This window comes from Catharus ustulatus, chromosome 11, assembly GCF_009819885.2.
Source record: "Catharus ustulatus isolate bCatUst1 chromosome 11, bCatUst1.pri.v2, whole genome shotgun sequence".
Lineage (NCBI taxonomy): Eukaryota > Metazoa > Chordata > Aves > Passeriformes > Turdidae > Catharus > Catharus ustulatus.
In genome coordinates this window covers 5,295,653-5,320,691 of record NC_046231.1, presented here as the reverse complement: position 1 = coordinate 5,320,691, position 25,039 = coordinate 5,295,653, and the positions used below count along the sequence as shown (strand labels likewise).

At 48.9% G+C, this 25,039-nt stretch overlaps 1 protein-coding gene across 5 annotated transcripts in view; it reads left to right on the top strand.

Annotated features, from left to right (window-relative positions):
* LOC117001313 (hydrocephalus-inducing protein homolog) overlaps positions 1–20,450 on the top strand; it is a 28,094-nt gene extending 7,644 nt beyond the window's left edge. For 3 of the 5 annotated variants that reach the window (XM_033069544.1, XM_033069543.1, XM_033069545.1), the window contains 20 exons: positions 322–446; positions 1,038–1,239; positions 1,654–1,837; positions 2,197–2,296; positions 2,792–2,910; positions 3,962–4,185; positions 5,085–5,152; positions 5,921–6,156; positions 6,896–6,996; positions 8,235–8,370; positions 8,824–8,988; positions 11,176–11,328; positions 13,143–13,387; positions 13,741–13,996; positions 14,979–15,122; positions 15,290–15,433; positions 15,924–16,237; positions 16,383–16,551; positions 17,700–17,798; positions 18,479–19,069. In XM_033069544.1, the coding sequence (XP_032925435.1) occupies positions 322–446; positions 1,038–1,239; positions 1,654–1,837; positions 2,197–2,296; positions 2,792–2,910; positions 3,962–4,185; positions 5,085–5,152; positions 5,921–6,156; positions 6,896–6,996; positions 8,235–8,370; positions 8,824–8,988; positions 11,176–11,328; positions 13,143–13,387; positions 13,741–13,996; positions 14,979–15,122; positions 15,290–15,433; positions 15,924–16,237; positions 16,383–16,551; positions 17,700–17,798; positions 18,479–18,820 (3,526 nt within the window). In that variant the 3' untranslated portion in view covers positions 18,821–19,069. Of the gene's footprint in view, positions 1–321; positions 447–1,037; positions 1,240–1,653; positions 1,838–2,196; positions 2,297–2,791; positions 2,911–3,961; positions 4,186–5,084; positions 5,153–5,920; positions 6,157–6,895; positions 6,997–8,234; positions 8,371–8,823; positions 8,989–11,175; positions 11,329–13,142; positions 13,388–13,740; positions 13,997–14,978; positions 15,123–15,289; positions 15,434–15,923; positions 16,238–16,382; positions 16,552–17,699; positions 17,799–18,478; positions 19,070–20,021 lie in introns of those variants that run through there. The other 2 variants (XM_033069546.1, XM_033069548.1) reach the window with 2 other exon arrangements.
* Positions 20,451–25,039: the final 4,589 nt, after the last annotated feature.

Here is a 25,039-nt window from a genome sequence, read left to right as displayed (position 1 = left end):
CATGGCCATAACTTTTGCCCAGCTCTGTCAATAAGGGGAGCTGATGCCTGAGAGTAAACAAGATGCAAATGACCCTTGAGCCTCATTGCAGAGAGTTGGAGGCAGAGTATGGGGGAGATGAGGTCATTTTATCCCACAGGATCTTGTGAAGGCTGGATCTCCTCACACTAGAGTCAGTAGCTGTTTCTGATCCTGTCTGTTCCGTCTTCTGCAGATGGTGGTTGTTTCGCTCCTTTCTTGCACAAGCAGAAGTGAACTGGAATGCAAAAGGGATAGCATCCCCAGATCTCCCCAAAGAGTTCTGATATCTCTGTCTTGCAGCCCTTTCTCTGTCATTCCGGCCATGGGAACTCTGGGCGTGGGCGACAGCATGCAGGTGACAGTGGAATTTCTGCCACTGAGGACTGGTGACTTCTCCGCGTCCCTTGTCGTGCACTACGACACAGGTGAGAGCTGGGCACTGCACAGGGCACTCTCTGCATCCCTCAGAGCAGAGCCCTTTCTAAAGCAGAAAGGTTGATGTGGATTGGACGTGGGTTTAAAGAGGGAGATGATGATGATGATGATTGTTTGCATGGTGTTCATTTTGTAGTCATCTAGTTTGTAGTCATGTAGTTTGTCATCTTGACATCATTGTAGGGCTCCACAGAAATGCCATTTCTAGAGAGCATGTCTGATACGTGTTGTTTACATCTCGCCTGGGAAACACTCACCTGGTGAATGGTGAGCTTGGTACTGAAGTCTGAGGCCAGACAAATCCCACGAGTTGGTTGGGAAAAATGAAGGTTTGAAAGCTCTGGAAATGAGGGAGCCTTTGGTTGGGGTCTGTTCTAGAGGGTGAAATGCTGGCAGGTTGTCCAGGACATCCTCGTGCTGTGCACATGCAGCTCTCAGGTTGTGATAGATGTACTGACCCATGGAGCTGCTCATTCAGCTAGAAGCTGTGACAATTTCTTCTGGGACCTGTGGTTTGCTCTGTCCCTTGTGCTTCCATCAGTCAGTGAGCTGAGCAAAGACTCCCCTTTGCTTTGTTGCAGGTGAAGACACCCACACAAGCCTTCTTGGAAGAGCTGTGGATTTGCACATCAAGCTGGACAGGAATACTGTGACACTTGAGGAGACGTACATCACACTGTCAAACCGCGCAACCGTGCTCATCCACAACCTGAGTGATATCACAGCGTGCTTCCAGTGGAAGGCTGTCGGTACTCAGGGAGAGGAGGATCAGCTGAAACTCAGGTGGGTTTGAAAGATCCGTTTAAGTGACATCCCTTGCCCAAGGTAAAACTAACCCACGGCTTCAGGAGATCTTGGTGCTTTTGAATGGCCATGGGTAAGTAAACCATCCTATCTCTACCTGCCTCCCCCAAGCAGTTGTGTGTCAGGAAAAGCCTCTTGAGGTGGCTGGTGGGTTCTCCCTCAGCTGTGGCAGGAGGCTTTGAGCCACGAGGTTCCTTTTGAGAGCTGCTGGCTTTGGAAACCTCTCCTGAGTTTGCAAGTGTGGAGTGTGCAAAAATTGATCCTCAGGTCCATTTGGGCCCCATGGCTCAGGGTCAGCCCTTGGCTGAGGAGCTGCTCCTGCACTTGCACTTCTCTCTGCAGATATGTGGCTTATTAAACAACCTGCTGGGTTTGTCTCTCCTGTGGCTGCAGGCAGTATCACAGGCTGTGTCAGCAGAAAAAGGACGAGTTGTCTGATTTTCTGAAGGAGTGTGAAGTGGACATCACTGGCCAAGAACGCTTTGCTCTTCTCACCCGCAGCCTCCAGAGTGAGAGGGCAAAGGTGAGAGAAGATGCCATGCTGTTCTGCAATGACATTTTCTCCCTTGAGCCAAAGGTAAGTGATGGCGGAGAACCTCCCTTCCTGCTTCTCCTCTTCCTCCTCTTCCTCCTCATCCCTAAATAAAGTCAATTGACCCATCCCTGCCTCAGCAGGCTTTGTGTGCCAAGAGAGAAGTCATCTGGATTCTGCTGAGCTCAGAGTGCTGGTTGCAAAGAGCGTTTCTGCCCTGCAGGCTCCTGGCAGGCACCAGGAACCTGACTAAAGCTTCCAAACTCTGCTATCAGGGTTATTGATGAGTGTTACTCACTCCCTGCTTGTCACTGGCACTCTAAATAACAGCTTACAGGACTGTGGTTGAAAACAAGAGATGTGAAGTTCAAACAGAAATGTTTTGCTGTCTCCTTCTGCTGTAGGAGGGTGAGATCAGGCCGCATTGCTCGGCTGAAATCAGCGTGTTCTTTAAGCCCCAGGAGGCCCGGGTCTATAAGCAAGCAGTTTACTGCGACATCTCAGGTACGGCTCCTTGCCCTGCCTCTCTCACGCCAGTGAAGGTGGGGTACAAACACTCCCCTGGGTCACTGGGCTCCTGTGGGATTGCTGGGAAGGGCCCGTGGTCAGCAGGGCAGGGCTGGCACATCCCCACTGTTCCTGCAGCTTCCAGGGATCTCTTCTATTTTCATATTTTCCCTCTTGGCCCTTCTGAATGCTGCCTGTATTTAGTGTACTCCTCATCCCTTGGGAAAAACACTCTCTGAGGTGCACCCAGAAGGAGGAAGAACAAAATTGCTGACATTCCCTGAAGTTCCACTATCAACATAGGCGTAGAAGAAAGGATGGTCTCTATGGGTGTACCATATCTCCTGAGGGAAAGAGAAGGGTCCCTATCTTCTCCTGGAACATCAGGAGCTGGTCCCATGCTGCTCAGAGTCAGGGGCTAGCACTAAGGCAGCCTGGAAAATGCAGGATAGCAGAAGGAATTACTGTACTGAAATAGAAATCTCTCCCCAGGTCGTGAGAACAGGCTGCCACTGCACCTCACAGGGGAAGGCCTCGGGCCCCAGCTCCGCTTCAGCTTTGAGGAACTGCATGTCGTCGGGGTTTTGGTCAGAGCAACCCACAGATATGAGGTGAGCAGCAGGGTTGGGGTGGATCCTGGTGGCTCCTGAGGTAGCAGTGAGCCTAACGGACCTCTGCAATTCCGGGCAACTTGGGCACTTGTGATAACAGTCAAATTTGGGGGGTTTCTTGGAACCTGGATCTTTCTGATGAGGTCAGAAAGATGTGTCTGTTGTTCATGAAACCCCAATCCCTTCTTCCGGGCAGCCTTTCTTGGAGATCAGCTGGGAGGCTTGCTGCAAAACGGCTTGACACATGAAAGCAACACCAGGTCAAAAAGCTGCATATTCAGTGGCTTTTGTTGCAGACACAAATCACCTTTGTGCTTGGGCTGTCCAAAAGCAGCTGGAACACACTGCCTGCATTTGAATTCCAGTCCATTGCAAACAGTTTTCAATCAAATCCCTCCTACCTGTTCCTGGGAGTCAGAGGAAAGCCATCCACCCTCCTGGCTCAGCACTGGTCAAAGGGCTTGGCAGTGCTTTGCCTTGCTGGCCAGTCCCTCACCACACTTCAGCCGTGCTGTGCCTCTGGCTCTAGAAAGAGCCAGGTGTTTCTGGGAAGGAAGCAAAGGAACTTTTCACATCTTTGCTTCTGGTTTTTCCCGCATGCAGTAAACAGGTTGGCAGCAATGGAAGGTGAATGTGCCCTGCCCGTGGTGGGGTTGGGCACACCTGGAGCCGCAGCGGCATCTCTGTGCTGATTTCACTGGGGATGCTGCAATGGCTCAGGTTGCTCTTAGGGCCTTAACGCTGTGAATGCACTTGGTGAATGCCCCTGGAGCAGCTCCTCTATGCTGCAGGTTGAAGTGGACTGTCTTTGCCAGTGGGGAAACCCCAGAGTGAGTCTTGTTTTGTGAAGGTTATCACTGCTTTGCATGAAAAAAGCCAAAGCCGTACAAAGTTGTATTTCAAAGTTGTATTTTTTTGCTTCTGCCATGCAGCAGCACAGGGCATCTTCTGCCTTCTAAAGGCATGAATCGTTTAATTAGAAAGTAACTCAGGCTTCTGTAGGAAAGGAAAATTCCTCGTGTATTTCCATTTGGCTTTTCTGCTGCTGCAGGCCACCCTGTTCAACAAGGGGCCTATTAAGGCTCCCTTCAGCCTCCTCCCTCCAACCACAGCCATGGGCTCCTGCTTCACCTTCCTGCCTCAGGAGGGCATCGTGGCACCGGGCAGTCTCCAGGCCATCCAGATCTTCTTCTGTCCCACCATGCTGGGGGAGTTCCAGGAAGAATTCCGGTTCCATGTGACTGGATCCCCTAAACCCGTGACCTTGACTATCAGGTGAGGAGTGCTTTGGGAGCTTGCAGAGCACATCTGTGGCTGTCTCTGGGTAATATCTCCCATCTACCTCATTCTGTGGTGGAGCAGAGAAAACAGGTGTTGCCTGAGGTCCTAATCTTGGCTCTGGTTGTGGCATCCCTTTAGTGTGGGGGTGCCTGCTGCTCTGTGTGGGTACCCGGGAGCTGGAGTGACTACTCCCTGCAGGGATGTCTCCTGCTTAGGCTGTGGCCCGCAGTGGGATGGATCAGCTTTGGACAGTAGCTGCTCTGGGATGTCCCACCTGAACAGCCAGCAAGGCCCCCAGGGCTTTGGAGATGGGCCAGCCTGGGTGATTTGGCAGCAGCAGCAGCAGCAGTGGTTTTCAAAACTTCCCTTAATAATCCATCACCAATGGGCAGCAGCAGCCTCACCTCACCTCTCATGGCCATGCTGTGGGGGACAAGCTGTGCTCCCAGCTCCTGAGCAGGGAGTGCTCTGGTACCTCCTTTCCACAGCCAGGAAAGGGCTGATGTGGGAGACAGGCAACTGTGTAGCAGGAACTGTCCCAAGGACATGGGCATCATCCCGTGGGCTCGAGCCATTGCAAAGGTGAACATCGTCACTCAGCAAAGGGTAGAGGTGGGAAAAAAGGAAGAAAAGTGATGATAGGAGAAGTAAAACTCACTTCTCAGGACCACAGCAGCTTGAGGGCTTGTCCCACATAGTCTGTCAGCTGCTGAGCACTTTGCTCTGGCTGCCTCCTGTCCACATGGGTGCTGTGCTGAGCACAAGCTGCTGAGTTGATTTGAAATGCAGGGTGGCTCTGAGAGCAGCTTTTATCCACACCCTCCCGAAGGACACCCGAAGTCTTCGCAATTCCCTTTAACAAAGCCACTGCCTCTCTGCCTTTGTCCTCGCAGGGGCTGCGTCAAGGGACCGACTTTCCATTTTAATGTGCCCGCCCTCCACTTTGGCGACGTCTCCTTTGGTGAGTGTGCCCTGGGCTCGCGCCCGAGTGTGAGCGCTTTGTGTGTTGCTGGAATGGAGCACTTGAACATAATCCCTCCACCACAACCTCTTCAGGGTGTTAATCCCAAGGCTGCCGGTGCCTCAGGTACCCTTTTGCCATCGTGAGATCAAACAGGACCAAAGGAATAAAAAGTCAGCATTGCTGTTCAGCCAATTCTTGTTTCCTTTTGAATAAGTGGCACAATAGAAAAAGGCACCAGGTGGGAATATGGTTCTGCGAGAGCAGATGCATCCTGCTTGAAATAATTTCATTCCTAAGGCTTCTTCAGCTGAGGGCACCTCTTTTATCTCTGTTTTTTTTTTAACTGTGCTGCTGACTGTTGTCTGCATCTGGTCACCACGGTGGCATTTGGGATTGGGACATCCTTTTTGTGCCTTTCCTGTGCCTGTTTTGTGCCTTTTGTCCTTTTGGTGCTTCTCTTGCCTCCCTGATGGAGTCACTGCTGGAGCTGGCAGTGACCACTGTTGAAGGGCATGGAGAAGCCCTGGGCTGTGCCTGCAGTTGGTTTTTCCTCGCCATCTGTGTTCAAATGACTCTTGCTAAGCAGGCTGTGGGAGATATCTCCTCCACACAGAGCTGGCCATCCAAGCCATATATCTGCTGCAATGAGCTGTAGTTGAGATAACAAAGAGGCAAAATGCAAGCATGGTTTTATCCTACCAGGATATTCCCACCAGGAGTCATGAGACACTGATGCCTGAAGGGCTATTTGTGTCATTTTCTTAGGTTTTCCTCACACCTTGGAGTGTCGCCTGTTTAACACCTCCCTGGCACACATGGCTGTCAACCTCCGCATTGCTGGGGATGGCTCAGGAGAGCTCAGCGTTGACAGCTTTACTCAGATGCAGAGAGACAGTAACCAGTCTTGGAGGAAGGAAGCTCGAGGTCCTCTGGAGCCAAGGGAATTTGCCATAAAACCCAGCACAACTGTCATCCGTGCCCTGGGATGGCAGGACCTCAAGGTATGGGAAGAGTCCAACCAGTGGGGCTGAAGCTTCACTGCAGTGTGGGAGGGCTTCAGCTCTGCTGCCAGCTTTGAGCATCGTCTGAGGGAGAGATCTGCACTGGCGTGAGGCCTCTGTTAGCTGGGTTACTCGGGATATTCCTCAAGGAGCACTGTTTTGTTTCCAAAATCACAGGCTGAAATCATGTACCAGATAGTCAAGCACTGCAGCTATTCTTATGTTTTTGAGAGCACTTTCTCTGATTGCAGGTGGGCAGAGGAAGGATGAGGACACAAGGTGGCTGTTAAAGAGAGAGATATCATTGTATAAAGCAGTTTTCTGTTCTTCCTGGTCTCATTTCTCGTCTCCTGGGAAGCAGATGAGTTGTACTCACTGCAGGAATCTTCAGTGGGGACAGGAAATACTCTGCAGTCATAAACTGCCCAGCATGTGCTGGGCCACACTTTGCCCTCAGCTTCCTACTCTAAAGCTGGACTCGTTCCATTCAAGACAGCAGACTTTTTCTGCATTTATGTTGTTGTACTCAGGTGAAAAATTAGTCCCTTTAACAAATCTGATATTGCCAGAATGCTTTTGTTACTCCCAAAGACTGTGATCTACTTATGGAGCAGCAGAAGAACTACAGCAAAATCCTCCCATTCTTTACCATGCAAGAAGATTTGGAGGACAGCACACATGGGTGAGGAGATTTTGGGAGCGAGCAAATCCTTGCTGCACTTCTTTTCTCTTCTACCAGATCACCCTGTGTTCCAACACGGTGAGAGAGTACAAGCTGGAGCTGGTGGTGGACGTGGTTGGTGTTGGCAATAGGTGGTTGGCACTGCCCCTCACAGCCAGGTACCAAGGCTTTCCTTGCAGCCGCTTGTCTCTCCTTGTGCATCCAGCACCAGCACGGATGCTGCCTGGCTGCAGCTCCAAAGGAGAAGTGTTGCTTAATGAGCTGCAATTGCCCATGTAGACATGAGAAGAGTGCTAGGAAAGCAGCCCATGGTGAGATGCCCCCTTCTCACAGCCAGGCGTGACCCTAGGCTTTTCTGAAGGGAGCCGGAATAGCATTAATTGTTGGCCTGGGCTTTGGTGCTTGAGACGTAAGAAACTTCCCCAGGGTTGCCTGTCCTTGTTCCTGCAAGTGGTGAACTTGTGCTGGTTTGTGACCACCCTGCACATTGATTTGGGACACAGTGAGCAGCCTACTGAGAGCTGGGGTCTGGTTCACTTCAACAGTGCACGTGCAGTGGGGAAGAGGCTCAAGGCAGGAGTGGGGAGGGCAACAGATCTTACAAAGAGAAATATAGTCCTTGATGGGGCAAGTGAGCTCAGGTTTCACTGCTTCCCTCTGGCTCTTTTGAGTAATGTTCTCAGAGCTGAGGCCAAAAGTTCTTCTTGCTGCAGCCAAATTCTATCCTGCTGTGCTGCTGAGGGCATTGGTAGAATGACAAGAGAGATGCAGTTCCCTGGTGCTGTTCCCTGTCCCAGGCAGAGCCGTCCAGTCAGTGCATGGGCTGCAGTTTTGTCGAGCAAGTCCAGATGGGGACAGTCAGTGTAGAGACATGTGGGGTAAAGAATCCAGGGAGCTGTAGGAACTGGAAGAGATTGATCACCCACTCGGTAGGCCTTATGCCCTCCACTGCTGGAGCACAAGAGTGTGGTAGGAGAAAAGGGAGTCATATTCACTGACACAGCAGAGTCTTGTGTTCCTTGAGCCTTGGGGGGACACTGGTGCTTGTTGGAAAGCCTCCCCCAGAGCTCATGGACTCTGGGACTGTTACAGGAGTCCTTGCAAGTGTCCATGGGGGCAAAAAAAGGGGGCAAAACTGCTACGACAGCTCAGGAACAGGGCACATGCTCTTCCTGGACACTTGAAAGCCTCTGCTTTGCCCCTCCTTGACAAGAGGTGTTTGAGTGAAAAGAAGTTCAAGGTGATTTATCACTGTAGGGCTATTAAATTTGTATCAGTGTATCAGTGAAAATTTTGATTTGACAAATGTCTTGTGCTCCGTTCCATTCTCTTTGAGGACAAAAGTTCTCAATGCTCTCCGTATCTCTAATTGCCTTGGGCTCATTCCTTTGCCCAGATGCGTCGTTCCTGCACTGCGAGTGCTCAACCCTGTCATGAGTTTAGGATACTGCTTGCTAAAGTTTCCCCGCGAGGAGAAGCTGACCCTTGTGAATGACAGCGACTTTCCTGGCTGCTACCGTCTTCTCTCTCAGGTTTGGCCTTGCCTCCAGCTCCTCCCCTCAAATGTTACTGGGGGGCGTTATTACGGGAATAAAAAGGTTTGAATAAGACCTTGCTGGTTTCTATTCAAACCTAAAGGTTTTCAGAGAACAGGAACCTGAATACAGACTTTAGGAAAGAGTTTAACATCATGAGGAAGACATTTGTATTCTAGTCTTTGGCTTGTTTTCAAGTGGGAGAGCTTAGAGGGCAGTGAAAATCTGATGCAAGGAGGCTATCAGCACAGAAGCGGGTATCTATGGGCACAGCAACTTTTGGACCCCCTGAGGATGCTCAGCACCTACACTTTGCATCTTGTTTTTTGCCTTTTTGCTTTCTCCTGAGAACTTTCACAAGTGTGTGTGAGTTACACACACTTGTGGTAGATGTCAAGGAGTTTAAAGTTTCCCCAGTTCTGAAGTTACTTTTGATTCTGTCCCTTGCAGGAACACAAGGAGGAGGCCACTGCATGGTTCTCCAGCTCTATGCCATCTGGGATTATCGAGGCTCACAGCTCGGTGGAGATCCCAATTACACTTGAGGCCCAGCAGCTGAGAGAGTGCAACGCCACTGCTGAGATCGCTGTGTTTGGGAGACAAGGATCCCCACTGGTGAGAGCGAGGGGAGATGTGTGCCTTGAGCAACTCATCTCAGTGGGGCGTAAAGTGGACAGGGATTCCTCCAGGAACTTGCGATATATGGCTGTTGTGGACAAGGACAGAAGGGGCTGGTGGCACAAGCAGCAGCTTATGCCTAGAAAAGAGGAAGAGTGGAAGCCTCATAGGCAGCAATCTCAGTGCCTGACCCAGCACTTAGTTACAAATGTGGGAGATGGGATTAGAAGCCCAGTCTGAAACCCAGACCAGGCTCTGGGTCTCACACTGTGCCGTGTTACCAGATGAACACAAGTGCTTGCTTCGTGACAACTGTTCGGGATCACACAGGGACATCCCTGAATCCTGCCAAAGCAAGCACTGCCTACAAGACCACCATGAAGGAATGTTTTGTGCAGAGATTAATTGAGGCCTCTCTGAAACTCAGGTCCCTCAGATCTGAGAAATATCCATCCTATCTCCTCAAGAAAAGCCCAGCCAAAAATATACCAATGTCCACACAACTTGCATCTGGAGCACAGACTTTGCTTGCTTTTTCCACCAAGTTTGGAAATGGACAAGGCAAGCAATTCCCAAACTAAAGCTTCCTAAAAGAGGATTCTGAAGATTCTAAAGAAGATTCTAAAAGAGCTTCTAAAAGAGGCATATGTTATAACAGCAAGAGTGGCAACAAAATGCAGCCCTGTCTGCCAGGCATGGATGATCTTCATCCCTAAACAGTCTGATTTGTGACACTACCACCCCAGCAAAGCCAGCAGTGCTGCAGGATGTGGGTGTGTGTGTATAGCAAGAACACTGAGGACTGCTTTTCTTCTTGCTTCTGTGTGTCCCATTGCCTGTAATGCTGGTGAACAGGGCTTTTCTTGTCCCTTTTAAGGGTGCTGCAGATGAAGGGTTTGTGTGTGTTTTTATAAACCTTTTCCTCGGTGAGGCTATATATTGCCTTGTTACACGCTAGCTGAAGCTGGGCCAGACATCCTCCAGGGGCTATTCTGCTCATCTCCAAAGGGCTCTGCCCTGCCTTTGCTGCTTCTGCCCCAGCGTCACCTGGAGGCAAAGCCAGCTGGTGAGGCACAGCTCCTGCCTCCAGCTTCTCCTTCCAGGGAGCCTTAGCCAGGCTGCAGCCCCCTGGGCCTCCCTTCTCCCAGAAGAATAAAAGATCCGTCATCATGCAGGGCTGTAGTTCCCAATTCTTGAGGTCCCAGCCATGGTACATAGCTTTTGACTCTTCTTTGCACACAGTCACGAGTGTCCCAAAGGGATGTGCATTTCTGGATGCTGCTCTTTCTGACTGAAGGTAATTCTGGCAGCTGTCAATGCCATTGCCTCAAGTCAGACATGACTAAAGGTTTTACGTGACGCAGGATAGTTTCTTCTGTAGTTAAATCATACTCCAAGCCCTCCAGTGAATCTTATTGGTTTTGTGTTCTATGCATTCAAGTCCTGTGTGACAGCTGGGGTGTTTAGGACCAGTGAAATCCAGCAAGACTGAACAAAATGTCCCGGTTTCCAATGGTGTGAGCAGGTAGTTTAGCAAAGGGATCCATGTTCTTTGTCCCAAACTCTGTGCCAGCTCTGCAAGAAACAACCCTTTTGAGTTTCAGGCTATTTTTATATCAGTTTAGACTTTTTGTTTCAAGTAAAAAATACTGCTTGAAGGATATAATTACTAATTAACGCCCCTTACTCATATATATGAAGAATACACATAAGCACAAATTGAAGTCAGCTACCTTGCCTCATGTCTACTCTGAAGAGTCTGCCTTGCTTGTGTCTTGTGCTGGCTTCACCGGTGTGGCTTGCTGAATGTTCAAGACCTTAGTGTTCAAGGACGGCTGTGCAGCAGCAGAAGTTGGGAGGGTGGTTTGGGCCAAGATGGAGCAGTGAATGAAGCAGGAAGGAGGCAGAGGAAATAGCAATGTGGAGGAGGTGTGAAGAAGCAAGAGTGACAAACAGCAGTTTTTGTCCCCTGATAATGGGAGCTTGTGGCTTTCAGGTGGGATCGCTGCAGACCCCACACTTGCTCCAGGCCTTCTGTTCCAGTCTACATCACTGACAGCTTCCAATAGCCATAATTCTCCCCAGTCTGAAAATACTTCTAGAGCTGGCTAAGTCTTTAAAACTCTCCTTGGTGAGTCTTTTTTTTTTTTTTTTTAAATCTTTCCTACCTTCTTCTTGGAACAGGAAATCCATTTAGAGTGCTATGGCTATGGACCGTTTCTCAAAGTCCATCCGAAGGAGATAAACTTTGGCACTATCCAAGCCTTGAAAGACAAGTCCAAAATTCTCCACCTTGAGAATGTGACTGAAGTTCCTGCACACTTCCGGATAGAGATGGTAAGTGTCTGTGGGGCTGTTTTCCAGTGAAAATGGCTGTTTAGTAGCAGTCCTTGACTTGTTATTTGTATGCAGTGCAAATTTGTATCGGAGGGCAAGCAAGAGGAGCCAGCATCTCAGGCACGGCTCTGTGAAATAGTCTGCAGAGAGGCTGAAGCACAAATGATTCTGGATCATGTTTGCAAGTTCTCTCTTTATTTTGTGGGAGATAATTAGCTGTGCAAGTCATGGCTTTGGAGCGCTGAGATCAAGAGAAGCCTGTGGCCCACTGCTCCTGAGAGGGCATGGATTTCCCCATGGATTCCCCATTCCATCTGCATTTGCTTTGTGCCAGCCTTCTGTTGACGGCAGAAACCAGGGTGTGAGATCTGCCCTCAAAGCGCTGGTGGGAAGGCAAGTTTCACAGCTCCTGAGGGTCAAACCTGTAGGGCTGTTGCACACAACTGCACCGGTGAGGGCTGGGCAGCCGCAGAGCTTGTGGTCTCTGTGGCCTTGCAGAATATCTCAGGAGACCACCTGCAGAGAAAGGTTGTTTCATTGGAGGAGGTTACACAGGGGGGATAAGCCACAGGGCTGGATCTGTAGCTTCTCCTCTGGCAGAAGAAGCAGCCAGGAAGGGTCCATGGCTGGGGCTGAGTGGGATGTGCTCCTTGCTGGAGGGGGCATCTGGGAGACGCTTGAAAACAGCTTAAAAAGAGAATTGATTTCCTATATATTGGGTGGATTCAACTTCTGGAGCTGCTTAAAGTCAGCCCTGACACTGTGGACTCGGTTTTTTTTTTGTGGCTAAAGCATCGGGTGTTGTGTTGGAGTCCAGGCTCAGTCTCCTGGGCTAAGGAGGAGCGGAACGAATTTTCCTCTTGCTGCTTTTCCAGCTGTTTAGGGGATAAATGTAACCCCAAAGTGGGGGATTGGCAGGGCAGCTTTCTCTAACTCCACAATGAAATCCTGCTTTCAGCCTCTGCAGGGAGCAATGCGCCTTGGCTGGCTGGGCCTGGCGTGTAAAGGATGCGTTTCACATGCTCGTACCAGGGCTGGACCTGCAGAGCTGTGTCTGTGCAGCTGTGCTGGTGCAAGGCCTTTCCTCCCTCCCTGGGGCAGCTCTCTTGCCCCATCTGTAGAGGGAGGTGCACGAGAAACCAGAGGACGAGATGCTTGGGAAGGCCACACCATGGCCAGAGGGCTTGTCTTGCAGGGGTTTTTTTCTGCTTCCTGCTTTCCTGCTCTGTTATTTTGAGATGCCATTTAGAGGTGACTTTTCCAAAGCAGAGAGCTCTAGGGCACCTCTCTGCAGCAAATGATGGGTGGGAAGCAAGGGCTCCAGCCCTTCAGGGGCTGTTGAGAAGCACTGATGGCCCCTTGAGAAAGGAGACTTTGGGGTTTTGCTCAGCTGGCTTTGCAGTTATTCTTCAGGCTCTCAGCAGTGTCCTCCAGCTGTGTGGCTGCTGGGCTGAGAGTTGAGCAGTCCTGGCTTCCTCCAGCCTTGAGCACTGTCAGGAAGGCAGGAGGGAGTAAACAGCTTCCCGTGGCATGCACTCCAAAGAGAGTTGGGAGGGGCAGTAACCTCCCGAGGAGGAGCATCCCTTGGGTTGAGCAAAACGGGGCCAATGACGTGAGTCTGTTAAAGGAAGGTAAAATACAGGTTGGGTAAGCTCTTGGAGAATTGCTGTTGCCAAACACCATAGCTTACACTTAGGGAAATTAAATGTATATAGTTTTTCCACTCATCTCTTTAGCCTTCCTGTTTCCTGCACCTCACAGCAGAGCAGGGTCGATGACTTCCATCCTAAGTTCATGTTTGGCTTGTCTTACAGGCTAGGAAACGCTCATGCTGGAGGACTGAACCCAGTGAAGGAGTGATCCTCCCTAATTCTGAGGTGTTGGTGACTGTCACAGCAAACCTGAATGACATGAAGAAATTCAAGGACAAGGTGAAGGTGTTCCTTGAGAACACATTGATCCGAGTGCACATCATCCCTGTCCAGGCTGTGGGCATTGGCACCACAATTGTCATCGACAAACCTCTGGATTCAGGGCTCGACTTCAAGTCCCACTTTAGGTAGGAGACTCTTGCTTCCACTTCCCCTTTTGGGTTCAGCAAGGAATATTTTTCCATAGTCCTTCAGGCCAGATCTTCCTCAATACTCAAGGTGTCAGCCCTGTTTCCCTGAAGCCGCAGGAGTTCCTTTAGAAATACGTCATCTGAGAGTCGCTAGATATCTTGGAAAGCCACAGAAATGGAAAAGCTGGAAGACATGGCCGGGCTGAAGCTTTGAGCCTGAGCAGCCTTTTGGGTGGAGGTTTTATTGCAGACTGTGCAGTCAGGGCATGCCATCAGGGTGAAGCTGAAGCTGTGTGATCACAGGGAAATAGCAGCTGCCATGACATTCTCCATCTCTGCTTCTCTTCTAGCTTCACTCCCTGCTGTTACCAGTTCAAAGTGACGAACAAAGGACGCCGCATCCATTGGCTGTACTGGAGCACAGAAAGTTTCAGCACCTCTGGGCAGAGCACTCGTCGCCCTGCCCGCCGTGGCACCAAGAGTAAGGATGCTTCCCGGAGCCGCAGACCTGGCAGCCCAGTGTTTAAGATCCGGCCGCTGGAGGTGAACCTGAGGCCGGGCCAGACTGTGGACATGGTACTGGAAGGCTGCTCCAGAACTGCCCAGGTGAGGCCCCTGCCTAGGGCAGAGCCTTCCCTGTCAGATCCCCTCCACTGTGGCTTCTTCTGCAGCCCCTTGACATTTGCCTGGGAAAAGCAGCAAGTGACTTCAAGGAACTGTCTTAAAGCCAGCTGCTGTCCTTGCTGGCCACCATCAGTTGCTAAGGCCCTTTTGGTGTTTCCATAGCTCCCATAAAGCCAACTTACTGCTCCCAAAATACAGGCTGAAGGAAGTACTGCTCCTTCAGGCAAACAGGGGTTACCGCTGTCATGTGCTGAGGCAGAAAGGAGGAGCAGAGAAAATAAGTTGCACTTAGACGAGAAGCCCGAGCAGGAAGTAAATTAAACTACTGTCAAGTGTTTTTTTCCAAGGGAAGCAGGGAGTAAAACAGAAGCCCTGTGAATGGCAGGAATGTCTGGGAGCAGCATTGCTTTTCCTCTGAAGACAAACATGGGCAGAGGGCTGGTCTAGCCCTGAGTCCTGGAGGGGGAAAACACAGTGTGCCAGCTCTAACGATCAGTGCAGTGTCCATCCAGTGGGAGGATATTCCCAGGGATCATTATAAGTGACAAATTGACTTTGGTCAACTTTTCTATTAGTGCATGCCCCAGTCTCTCAGCCAGCTCTGGTGTCCCAGGCACAGCCAGGTTTTGCAGCACCCTTGGAGAGCAACTCAGAGGGGGAGATTTTAGCAGAGTCTTGGGGGGTTCTCCCACCAAGACCTTTCTTTCTAGGGGAAATGAAACTCTGCAGACAAGCTGCCACCTAAGCCCAGTGTGCATTTGCTGGCTCCAGGACCTCTGGGCACACATAGTTAGAATAAATAGGCAGCAGCACAGAAAACAAAGAGAGCTATTGAGGAGAGCAGAGACTAATTACAGTCACTAATAAGAAGTGACAGGAATAAGGCCCACGGGTGGGTTGCAAGCCAGTGTGAGATGTTTGGCCTGCCAGCCCACACTGGGTGACAAGTGAATCTTGCATGCAGGAGGTGAAGGAGAAGCTGCTGTGTTATGGTGCCGTGGGAAAAGAGAGAGGAAGGAAAGAGATGATGCAAGTGGATATCACCTGCAACTTCATTTGCCCTGCTGTGCAAATATCTTCCAGAGCAATCACCTTCCGTGTAGAAAAGGTAGGTCTCCGGATTGCATCCTGGCATGTCAAGGTGTAACTCTTAAATTGGCTGGAAGTAAACAGAAATATATGCACTTCTGAGGTTGAAAAATGTGAAATGCAGTGGAAGGGGAAGGCGATCTATGGCCACTTGAGGTTGTTTTCCCTTGTCTCTTGTTTCTGTAGAAACCCAGTGATGTTCTGACGCTGCAGTACCAGCCTTTGTCTTTAAAAAACATCTGCTCACTGCCATTCACCATTGTGCTGGATTTGGAGCAGCCATTCCAAATCTGCAATGTGGACAAGCAGCCCCTCCCTGCAGATTCCAAGGTGAGCATCTGTGGGCTTGTTCAGTGGGGCCTGAAGAGGAGGGATGTGGGGGTGCACTTCTGTTGAGAGGTCCTGGAGTTGAGAAGTTTATTCTGTAGTGTCAGCAGTGGATTGACCTGAGCTGCATCAGCACAGCTGCCAAAGCAATCAAAATCCTATCTGAATTGGTAACACCCGTGCTGGCTGTAAAACATGAGGAGAGGGGAGCAGGAAAGCAGATCAGGGCAAGCCATAAAGGTGTCACTAAAGGTGTCTCCTGGAAAGCATCCCAGCTCTCCAGCAGCCATCCCCTTGTATTGCTGAGCACAGAAACGTGAGCCTGAGAGAATCTCGGACCAAAGCATGGTGCCTGCAGACAGATCCTCACTGCAAAGAAATGAGGGTGAACTGAGAAGCCACGCTGGGGTCACACTTGGAACATTTACTGTTTCCTGCTGTCAGATCCTGGGACTTGATCACCAAGGTGATTAATGCTTTCATCTCCTTGCAGCCCATGATGCTGGGTGTAGGCGAGGAACTTCATCTCTGCATTCAGTTTAACCCAGCTTATGAGAAGGGTTTGAACAGCCGGGTGGCAGAGAGGGTGCTCAGGATGAGCTTCATGGAGCATCCTCATAAGGAGAAGATCACTGTTCGGGGAGAAGTCTACTTCCCAAATCTCCATCTTGAGTTCGAGGCCGTGGACTTTGGCTGCATCATAAATCACACGGAACAAGAACTGCATATGGAGATGACCAACTGCAGCCCAATTCCTGCTCAGTACCACTGGTCATTCCTGATAGACCGCCAGGTGAACACCATAAGGTGTGTGCATCATCCCTGTGCTGCTCCAGCATGGACCTGCTCCAGCCTGGTTTTGGAGTGGCTCTTACTGAGCTCACCACACCAGCACCCAGCCAGGAGCCACATCCCACTGCAAGTCCGTGATCATAGCTCTGTTGTTTTCCAGGTTCAAGCCTTCACCACCTGAAGTCCAATGCAAGTCATCAAAGAAGAAGGGAGAGTTTCAAAGGAGACACTCCAAGACTGAAAGTGTGGAGGAGCCCACCAAAACCACCAAACCAATACAGAACTCTTCCCAGCAGCCAGCAGATGCAGAGGACTCCCTGGAAGCAGAGGTAGCTTTTCTTGTGCACCTAGCGCTTGCATTGCCTCCTCAGCTTGCCACCAAAAAGTCATGCTCGTGCCAATCTCCCTTTTTGCTGCCCTTCTGTCCTGTGCCCTGACAATGGCAGCTGGACATGGGCTGTGTGGGGAGGGAGAAATAGGCAAGTTTTGCCTGGAGATGCCCACTCAGATCCTATAGACCTATGCTGAGTTTGGGACTTTTTGGGCTTATTTTCTTTACCATGTAAAATGAGGTCTTTATCTGCATCATGATGAGAAGGCTTCCAGTTTCCTTTGTGTGTCGAGCCATGAAGAGTCCTGATCTCCACGTACCCCCTTCCCAGCCCAGCTAGAGCTCATGGCATCTCTGCCTTCACCCAAAAGCTGGTATTGAAGTGACAGCTCCAGAGCTGTCTTTTATAAGGCAAGGCTTTGCAAAGTGACTGTCACTTCCTCCAAACAAGGAAAAAGACCTTTGATCTGCCCACCTGCCCAGTGAACATTAGTACTTTGGAGTGGGAAGTGGCCCCTTGTTCTGCATCACAAGGAAGAGAGGCTGCTCATGGGGCAATAAAAAATCAAAAAGAGATGTAAGGAAGGAGAAGAGTTTCTCAAAGCCCCAGTGTTGGCATAAAATTGAAGGAGTGGGGTTGTATGTGCTCACACACAAATACCACTTGTTCTGAACTCTGCACAGTTTTTCTGAATCAGGAGAAACAGAGCCTGATAGATACAATGAATAGTGTGGCTGAATGTTTTCAGATAGAAGCATAAAATCCATCATCTTAATTTCCCAGTTGTTGCCATGTATGCACAGGTAAACCAGGGAAATCCGAGTGGCCATCCTGGAATTCTGGAATGGTTTGGCTTTGAAGGGACTTTCAGAGATTGGGTAGTTCCCACCCTCTCTGCCTGAGTTCTGGGGGCACCCAGTTCCCTCACACAAATTTGATGCAGGAAGTGCAGATGGAGCCCAGGTCTCGTCTGTGGGTGGGCTTGGACCCACACTCGACTGATGGCATGGATATTTTCACACTTGATTTGTGCCCAGGTCCTTTTTCAGCTGCTCCTACTGTGGTGAGGTGGTGGAGCCTGCAGCAGAGGGATCTCGCTCAGACCAGCCAGCTGCTCACTGCAGCCCCTGGTGCTTGTTTTCCAGGCACTGTCATCCACTGCTGTGAAGCCTCGGAGGCCGGTGAGGAAGAGGGGATTGGGCCGAGTCCCAAAGGTGAAGCAGCCCAACCCTCGCATGCAGGAGGTAAGTGAGAATTTGTCTCATGTCCATGTTCCCAATGTGGAAAGCAGTTCTGTAGCCCCACTGCCACTGCTGGCCCTCAGCTTTGGCCACAGAGGGGCCTCACATCCCTCCAAGCCCATCACGAAGCTGTGTGAAGCAACTGGTCACTGGAGAGGCCATAGGGGACGTCCAGGGCTGTCCCAGGAGGTCCCCTGTGCAGCACCTGTGGAGGGCATTGCTCCCATTTACCTCATCAGGTGGCTGACAGGAAATTTTGGTTGGAACTTTGGCTGTAGCAGCTTGAGAGAGCAGCACGTAAATCAGAGAGAGAAGGAAAAGCTTCAGCAGTCAGATGAACCTTCCACCAGCGGCAAGGGCTCCCACCTCCAAATCTCCTGTTTTTCTGAAAGCAGTGAGAAGCATTTCCAAGGACAAGTTCTGCAGCAGAGAGAAGTTCTTGCTGCCAGGACGCATTCCAGTTTACTTTAATGTAGTGTATGCTCATGGATAAGTGATTATGGGAGAAGATTTTCCCCATGGTCCCTCCACTGGTCAGTGGCAGGGACACAGCAGGAGATGAGGGTGATTCTGGCTGTGTTTGGAGAATGGGCCCCTCCAGCTGTGATTGTATTCTGCTCCAAGGAACAGCTGCTCTTCTGCATCCGTTTCCACACTCAACATCTCAATCTCTCCTCAACCAGGTTTTTGATGTCCACCCACTGTGGGGTGAGCTGCAGCCGGGAGAGAGCCAGGAGGTCACCTTTACCTTCTTTGGGCACCCCAATATCGTCGCCCGTGTCACAGCGTTGTGCCACGTGGAGGGAGGCCCCACCTATGAGGTGGTGGTGACCGGGGAGGCTTCACCCCTAGCTACCAACTGGATGTGGAAGAAATGGACTGAGCACTGCAGGTACAACAGGCTTCTTCTGTCACAGCTCTTTGTCTTGGAATCACAGCCAGCGGGTTCCTGCCCACCTCAGTCCCAGGCTCTGTCCCCTTCTCAGCTCCTTTGTTGGCTCTGGGGCTTTGAAAACAACCCTTGAGAGATATGTCCAGCATCCAAGCTGATTTAAACTGGCCATCTTCACCCCTCCCCTCCCTTCCTCCCTGGCCGAGGGACATCCCACCATCCTCCTCAAGGCACCTAACACGGCCTCCTGGGGAAGACAAGGGTCCCAGTGAAGGTGTCCAGAGGCACATGTCCCTGAGATACGCCTCCACTGATCTGCTCCTAAAGCTTGAGCTCCAAGGAGATGATCTTGTCTAATTCTCTTGCTTGATCCACAGAATAATCCAGGGAGGAAGCTGGGCTTTCAGTCACTTCAGTAACTGCAGAGAATGTCCCAGAATAATCCCCACTTTACTTCTTTTCAGTTAAAAAAGAGAACATATTTTTTATGTTCCTTCCAGCTGCTGGCCCTGTCTGTGTTGTGCTGTGTTTCTCTCTTGTCACCTGTATGTTTCTTGCCAATATTTGCATGCAGGTTCCTTTTCTCTGCAATGCCTCACTTAGAAATCCACTAACTTTTAGGTACAATTCCATGGGGATGCAGTAGTGGAAGCAAAAGAGAGACGTTCGTTAGCAAGGATTCAGCTGAGCTGGGTGTGCGTCTCCTCCCCAAGAGCCGAGCACATGCACCCCCTTCAACAAAAGGACTACATTTTATCTCCTTTGCACCCGGGGAAATCCCTGTCCCCTTTGCCATTGGATGGCCACTGGGCAACTCACATTCTCTCCCTACTGCCAGCTTTTCTGCCCCCTCCCCTCTCATCCTACTTCCTTTGGGTCAGGTCTTCAAGCCCATCCCTCTCCCAGCTCACAGCAACAAGCAACAAACCAGCCTGAACAAATCCAATCAGCAACGCAGAGAAACAACAACTTCCACTCTTTAACTCAATAACCTTTTGTCTTCATCTCACACACCTCACCTGCCACCTCCTTTGTTTTTCCTGGCTGTTGGTTACCCCTCAGAGTGCAGAGGACCTGGTCCCCTGGTTCATTTATTACTGCTCTTGCCCTTACATGGTTTTACCACCTCTCTAGTTGAGCTGGTGAACTTTGTGATTTCCAAATGGCCTTATTTATGATAGCCCTCATGTACTTTTCTTATAGGTGTATGATTCCATTAAGCATTTCTCTCCTGTTCTGGAATACAGACGTTAAGCAGAAAAAAATGTTACTTTAAAAAACACTTTGCCTATTTCTACACCTGTATGATGGGAATGATGTGGTTTCTTCTGCAGTGTTCCTGCCGACCCTGTGAATTCAGATGAGGATTAAGAAATGGAATCATTCATATATTCTTCAGAAGACAAAGCTTGACAACTTCAGTCCTGAAATTCTTTCTGAAACTGGGAAGCTCTTCATGAATAAGTTTTTTTATGCTAAGCTGTTTTAGTTTATATTTAGTTTATATTTAGTTTATATTTAGTTTATATTTAGTTTATATTTGCACTGAAATGGTTTTTCCCTGGGCCGCCCTGTAGTCTGTCACATCATTTAACCATTCCCCTGTCCCCTTTTCCCCCTGGAAAAGACCAAGGAGGCTTTTCTTTCCAGGACAATCTGAGGAGAAACCCCGGACTGTGACAGGCGGCGACCTCTTTTATGGTCAGAGATCACTCACCTGCACAGTAAAGGGTGGTCTGTGAGTTCTTATTTTGCAGTCAGGGCGCAGCAGGGCACGAAAGAAGACTCGAGAGCTGATGTTCTGAGGTTTCCAAGGTTGTTTATTCTTTCTTATCTAAGGAATTTTCTGTCTACCTTACAGCGGTCCACTCTGCAACTCATCCAAGGCTGTTCTCCTGCCCTCCGGGGCAGGACTTATCTTTTATACCCTAATGTACGTCTACTTTATTTACAATTAATCACCAATACTTTATACCCACTTTACAGCGAGCAGTTTTCCCTTCACCAATCCCGAGTTGGCATCCTAACCCAGAAGATGGATGCCAAGAAGAAGAAGAAGAATTTCTTACTACGCCACAAATCCTCCGTCTTGTGTCCAAAACCCCCTAATGTAAACAATCTTTAAAACCTTACTTTTCTACCTTTTAACACACCAATTTACACTCTACTTATTTCTGTGACTCTGTAATTCTGTATATAAAGATGGTAATTTCTCCCAGGGACTTAGATGGAACTCACAGGGATTTTTGGCACCTTGCCAAGGCTTCTGAGCCCCCTGTACAGGCTCCAGGGAAGCCAGGGGAATATCCTGGGTTCCCACACCGGACCACAGACAATCAGGTCCAGCTGGGGGGAAAAGGGGAGGGGGGAATGGCAAAACCATTTCAGTGCAAATATAAACTAAAACAGTGAAATAAAAAGCCTAGCATAAAAAAAACTTATTCATGAAGAACCCGTGCCAGTGAATGCTTTGACATGTGATCACATGGAAACTCACTCTGAAGGACGCAACAAATGAATTGAAGAACCTACTGTGTGATAAGAACCTCGAGGATTGGCATTGGCACACCTTGTTTACCAATAAAGCAGGGAAATGAATGTCTTCTGTGAAGAAATCTGTGAATGCTGAGCTCTCTACCCAGGCATGATGCAAATTACATGAGATCCTGCGCAGTCTTCCTCTTCTCCCAGATGAAGCTTTTAGGGACAGAGAAGTGGATTCTGCCCACCTCTGTGAAGTACCTGGAGCTTCTATAGCCAGCCTTAACCATCACTTGAAGTTCCACCGTGTCCCTTGCCACTGGAATTGGGTAGCTAATACTCTAAACCCATATCATGAAGCCCATGACACCCTTCTGGTGATCACAGATGGTGGTCTGATAGCAAATACGTCACCTTGGTGCTACTTTGGCCCAGATAACACTGGGCTTTGGGGCAGACTGGTAGAGAGAAGACTCTTGGTCCAGTGTGAGATGTATGATTATGTGGATCACTGATTAGGTGGGTCATTATGACTAAAGTTACTGCTAATTCAGTACCTAAATATCGTCAATGCAGTATAAAATATAAGCAGGTCTAAAGGACTACAATAATAGCAGGTTTGCTTAGAAACCTACAGGTTTACAGTCTTTGGCATGGCAGAACTTCCAGACACAAAGCAACAAAGCACCTATGGAGCTCCTTCAGGATTTTATCTGTGGACATGACTGGATCTTAGTTGGATCTGCAGTCAGAGGCAGCAGGAGGCCTGCTGGGTCGTGCAAGGAGCTCAAGTGACACAGGGGGACGGTGGCACAAGCCTTTCAGCCCTTGCTCCTTGCCAGGTGCAAGGGAACCCTGCAAGGCTGGGCTTGATGCTTCAGCTCTTCCTCTACCTTCTGGAAACTTTCCCATCAATAATGGGATTTCAAACTCCAGAAGAGCAGCTTCCATGAGGTGCATTCCCAAAGACAAAGATATTTTAAAGTGAAAACCACTGCTCTAACTTGTGCCACTTTGCTTCTGAGTTTACCAAGAGGAGCATGGTACTAAGAACCATTCTAATTTTTGTATCTGTAATTTGGTTTTTCACATTTGGCACCAGTTACATTCCACCAGTTGATAAGGTCTAACTACACAAGTTATCATAAATTATCACCCACACCCATAGGAATTAACCTTACATTAGTAAGGCAGCTAATGAAACACCAAGACTTGACAGAAAATTCTGGAAGAGATTCAGGAAAATGGGAAAAAGACTCTGGTTACCGTCTACCATGATATAAAAGAGTTAAGCAAAGTGTTAGAAAGAGTAAACCAGGACACAAATCATCACTGGTGGGATGCACTCTTCGGACGGTCGCCATCTGCAATGGGGATTTTGAACAGGCTTTGCCCCCCTAGCGTTGTCATACTGACATTAGTAGGTGTAAGTCTGGTGTCATGTGTTGCAATACTTGTTTGGAATTGGAGGACGTTGAAGTGGATAGCAACACTGACTTCCCTAGAAGTACACGGAAATGCCATGAGGGATACATACTGAGAGGAGTGAGCTGTGCAGGTAGACTGGAAAGGGGAAAGGTATCAATAGTACTAAGTAAAAGAATTTACTGATTTTGTAGAAAAGGGGGGACTGAGGCAGGGAAATTAAGAATCAAGCATCAAGAAAGGCTTTGACTAAAAGGGGGCTGACAAAACCATATGGAATGCCTAAACATTTACTGTGCTTACAAGAACAGGAGAGCAAGGCTACACAATAAGATAAAGAGCTAGAGTGCACAAACAGGATGCAAGGACAAAGGAACCACAGGATAAGGGGGATTCTCCAGACCCCTGAGCCAGGAAAGCTGGTATCAAAGTCCAGAAGATGACCAAAGGACCAAAAAGCGCGTGTGCAAGGAGACAAGGTGAAAAGTGCAATTGAGAGGAAGAATGTTTACTTGATCCCAAAGCCCGCCAGGCGACCACGGGAGCGACCAACAAGGAGCAGTTGCAAAGAGGCGTGGAGTGAATTTTAACACGAAGGGGGGACAGGCAGGTGGGAGGAAATGAGTATGTATTAGGTATGTTAGTCCTAGTTTGTAGAAAATAAAAAGAGAGGCACAAGCCTCTGAAGGTGCGCATGTTTTTGGAGGAGCTATTCCCCGTGCACCTCAGCGCTGAATAAATACATACTACTCTTATAACTTACTTGATGGGTTAAAGAGTGTTCCATGCTTCACATGTCTGTGCTTTCTGTTGTACTTAGGGCCTCAACCTGCAGTAACCTCAACAACTTTCTACTAATGAACCCTTCTCTGTTATCTCTTCTGTTCCTTGCTGCTTTGTGTTTTCAGAGAGGTATTGCAACAGTTATTCCTTTATGTAGAAACAGTACATTCCTTTCGTAGTGAAGGCAATTAAAACTCGGTTGTGACCTAAGCACTGACTTAACCCTGTCAGCTGCTCCACAGCTCTTGAGTGAAGCTACATGGGCAACTTAAGCTGCTGTGGTACCTATTGCTAAATGAGCGTGCATTGCCAAAACCTGCTGATCTCAAGACTGAGATGCTGGCTGGCTGGCTGAACATGTTTTCAAAACGTAATTTCTTTCTGATTTCTTTTCGGCACTAGAGAGAATTGGGTGACAATAGACTGTAAAAAAAATACCAGTGTTTTGGAACTCAATGTATTTAAAACTGCCTTGATTATGCATTCAGACAGCCAGAAGAGACATCAATATGATTTTGTAATTTAATTTATAGCTACTAGAAAAATAAGCAATTTAAAGTAGGAAAAATGTTTATAATACTTTTTTTCTAAAGACAAAACTTGATTTATGTTCCAGAGAAAATTACCGTATTTGAACTGAGGACTGGTTTTGGCCATCTATGTGTTACTTCCTTTGAGCAAAATTATTAGCCCTTATTCAGGTCTTCTTGTTCCTGTTGAGAAGGGAAACTGATACATCAATGGCATCAAATCCTTCTTGAACCTCATTGTTCTTCCAAAATGAAGTCAAGTGTCAAGTACATAATGAGAATCTAGTGGGGGATATTTCTTTTGCACAGTGGTCCAAGGGTTGTTTGGTTTGGTTTGGTTTTCTTTCCACACAGCATCAAACCGTGCATTTAACTCATTTACTTCAGTTTTTGGTCGACCTTCCACCAGCAACTTCCACTGTTCCCGTAGCAACTTCAGATTCTTCCTCTAACTTCCTCCAGAAGCATGGCAATACTACTGTCACATTTATCCTGAATGGCTGCTCCCCTCCATGAAATTCAGGCTTGGACGCTCAGAACAGTATCTGATTTAGTCATATATGCTCGGAGGGTGTGTGTGTTCGTCTCTCGGGGAAGGGAGGCACTCACCTGGCTCACCTGACTCATTACTAATGAAGAGTTTTCTTCCGCTTCGACAATTTGTCCCCATTGATTTGTATCTAAAAGTTAGTGCATTTCTGCTCCCGTGTTATAGATACTCGTGACAAATCGGAGGAGCTAGTTTAGATTAATTATAGAAAATTTATTAGTAAGTGAATTTAGCAAGCGATAACTGAGCAAAACAGCGCTGGGCGGCCAGGGAGTCATTGCTCCGCCAATGGCTCGCACCAAAAAGCACTTTTAGTTCGTTTTTATACAGTCTATTTTCCGGTGCTTATGGCTGCTCGTTCTGATTTGCTGGTGCGCTCTGCGATTTTAGCAAGCAGGGGCGAGGAGTTGCTAGGGGTCGCTTCCACCTCCTGGTGGGAATTGATAAGGGTCTGCTGTGGTCGTCTTTCTCAACACGTCCTCTGGTATTGTTGTGTCTCTGTAGTCTGGTGGGGGCTCCTCTTTGTTTACTCAACAGGAAGAGGTGCTAACGAGTAACCCTTTCTTTGCATTCAGCGTCTGTA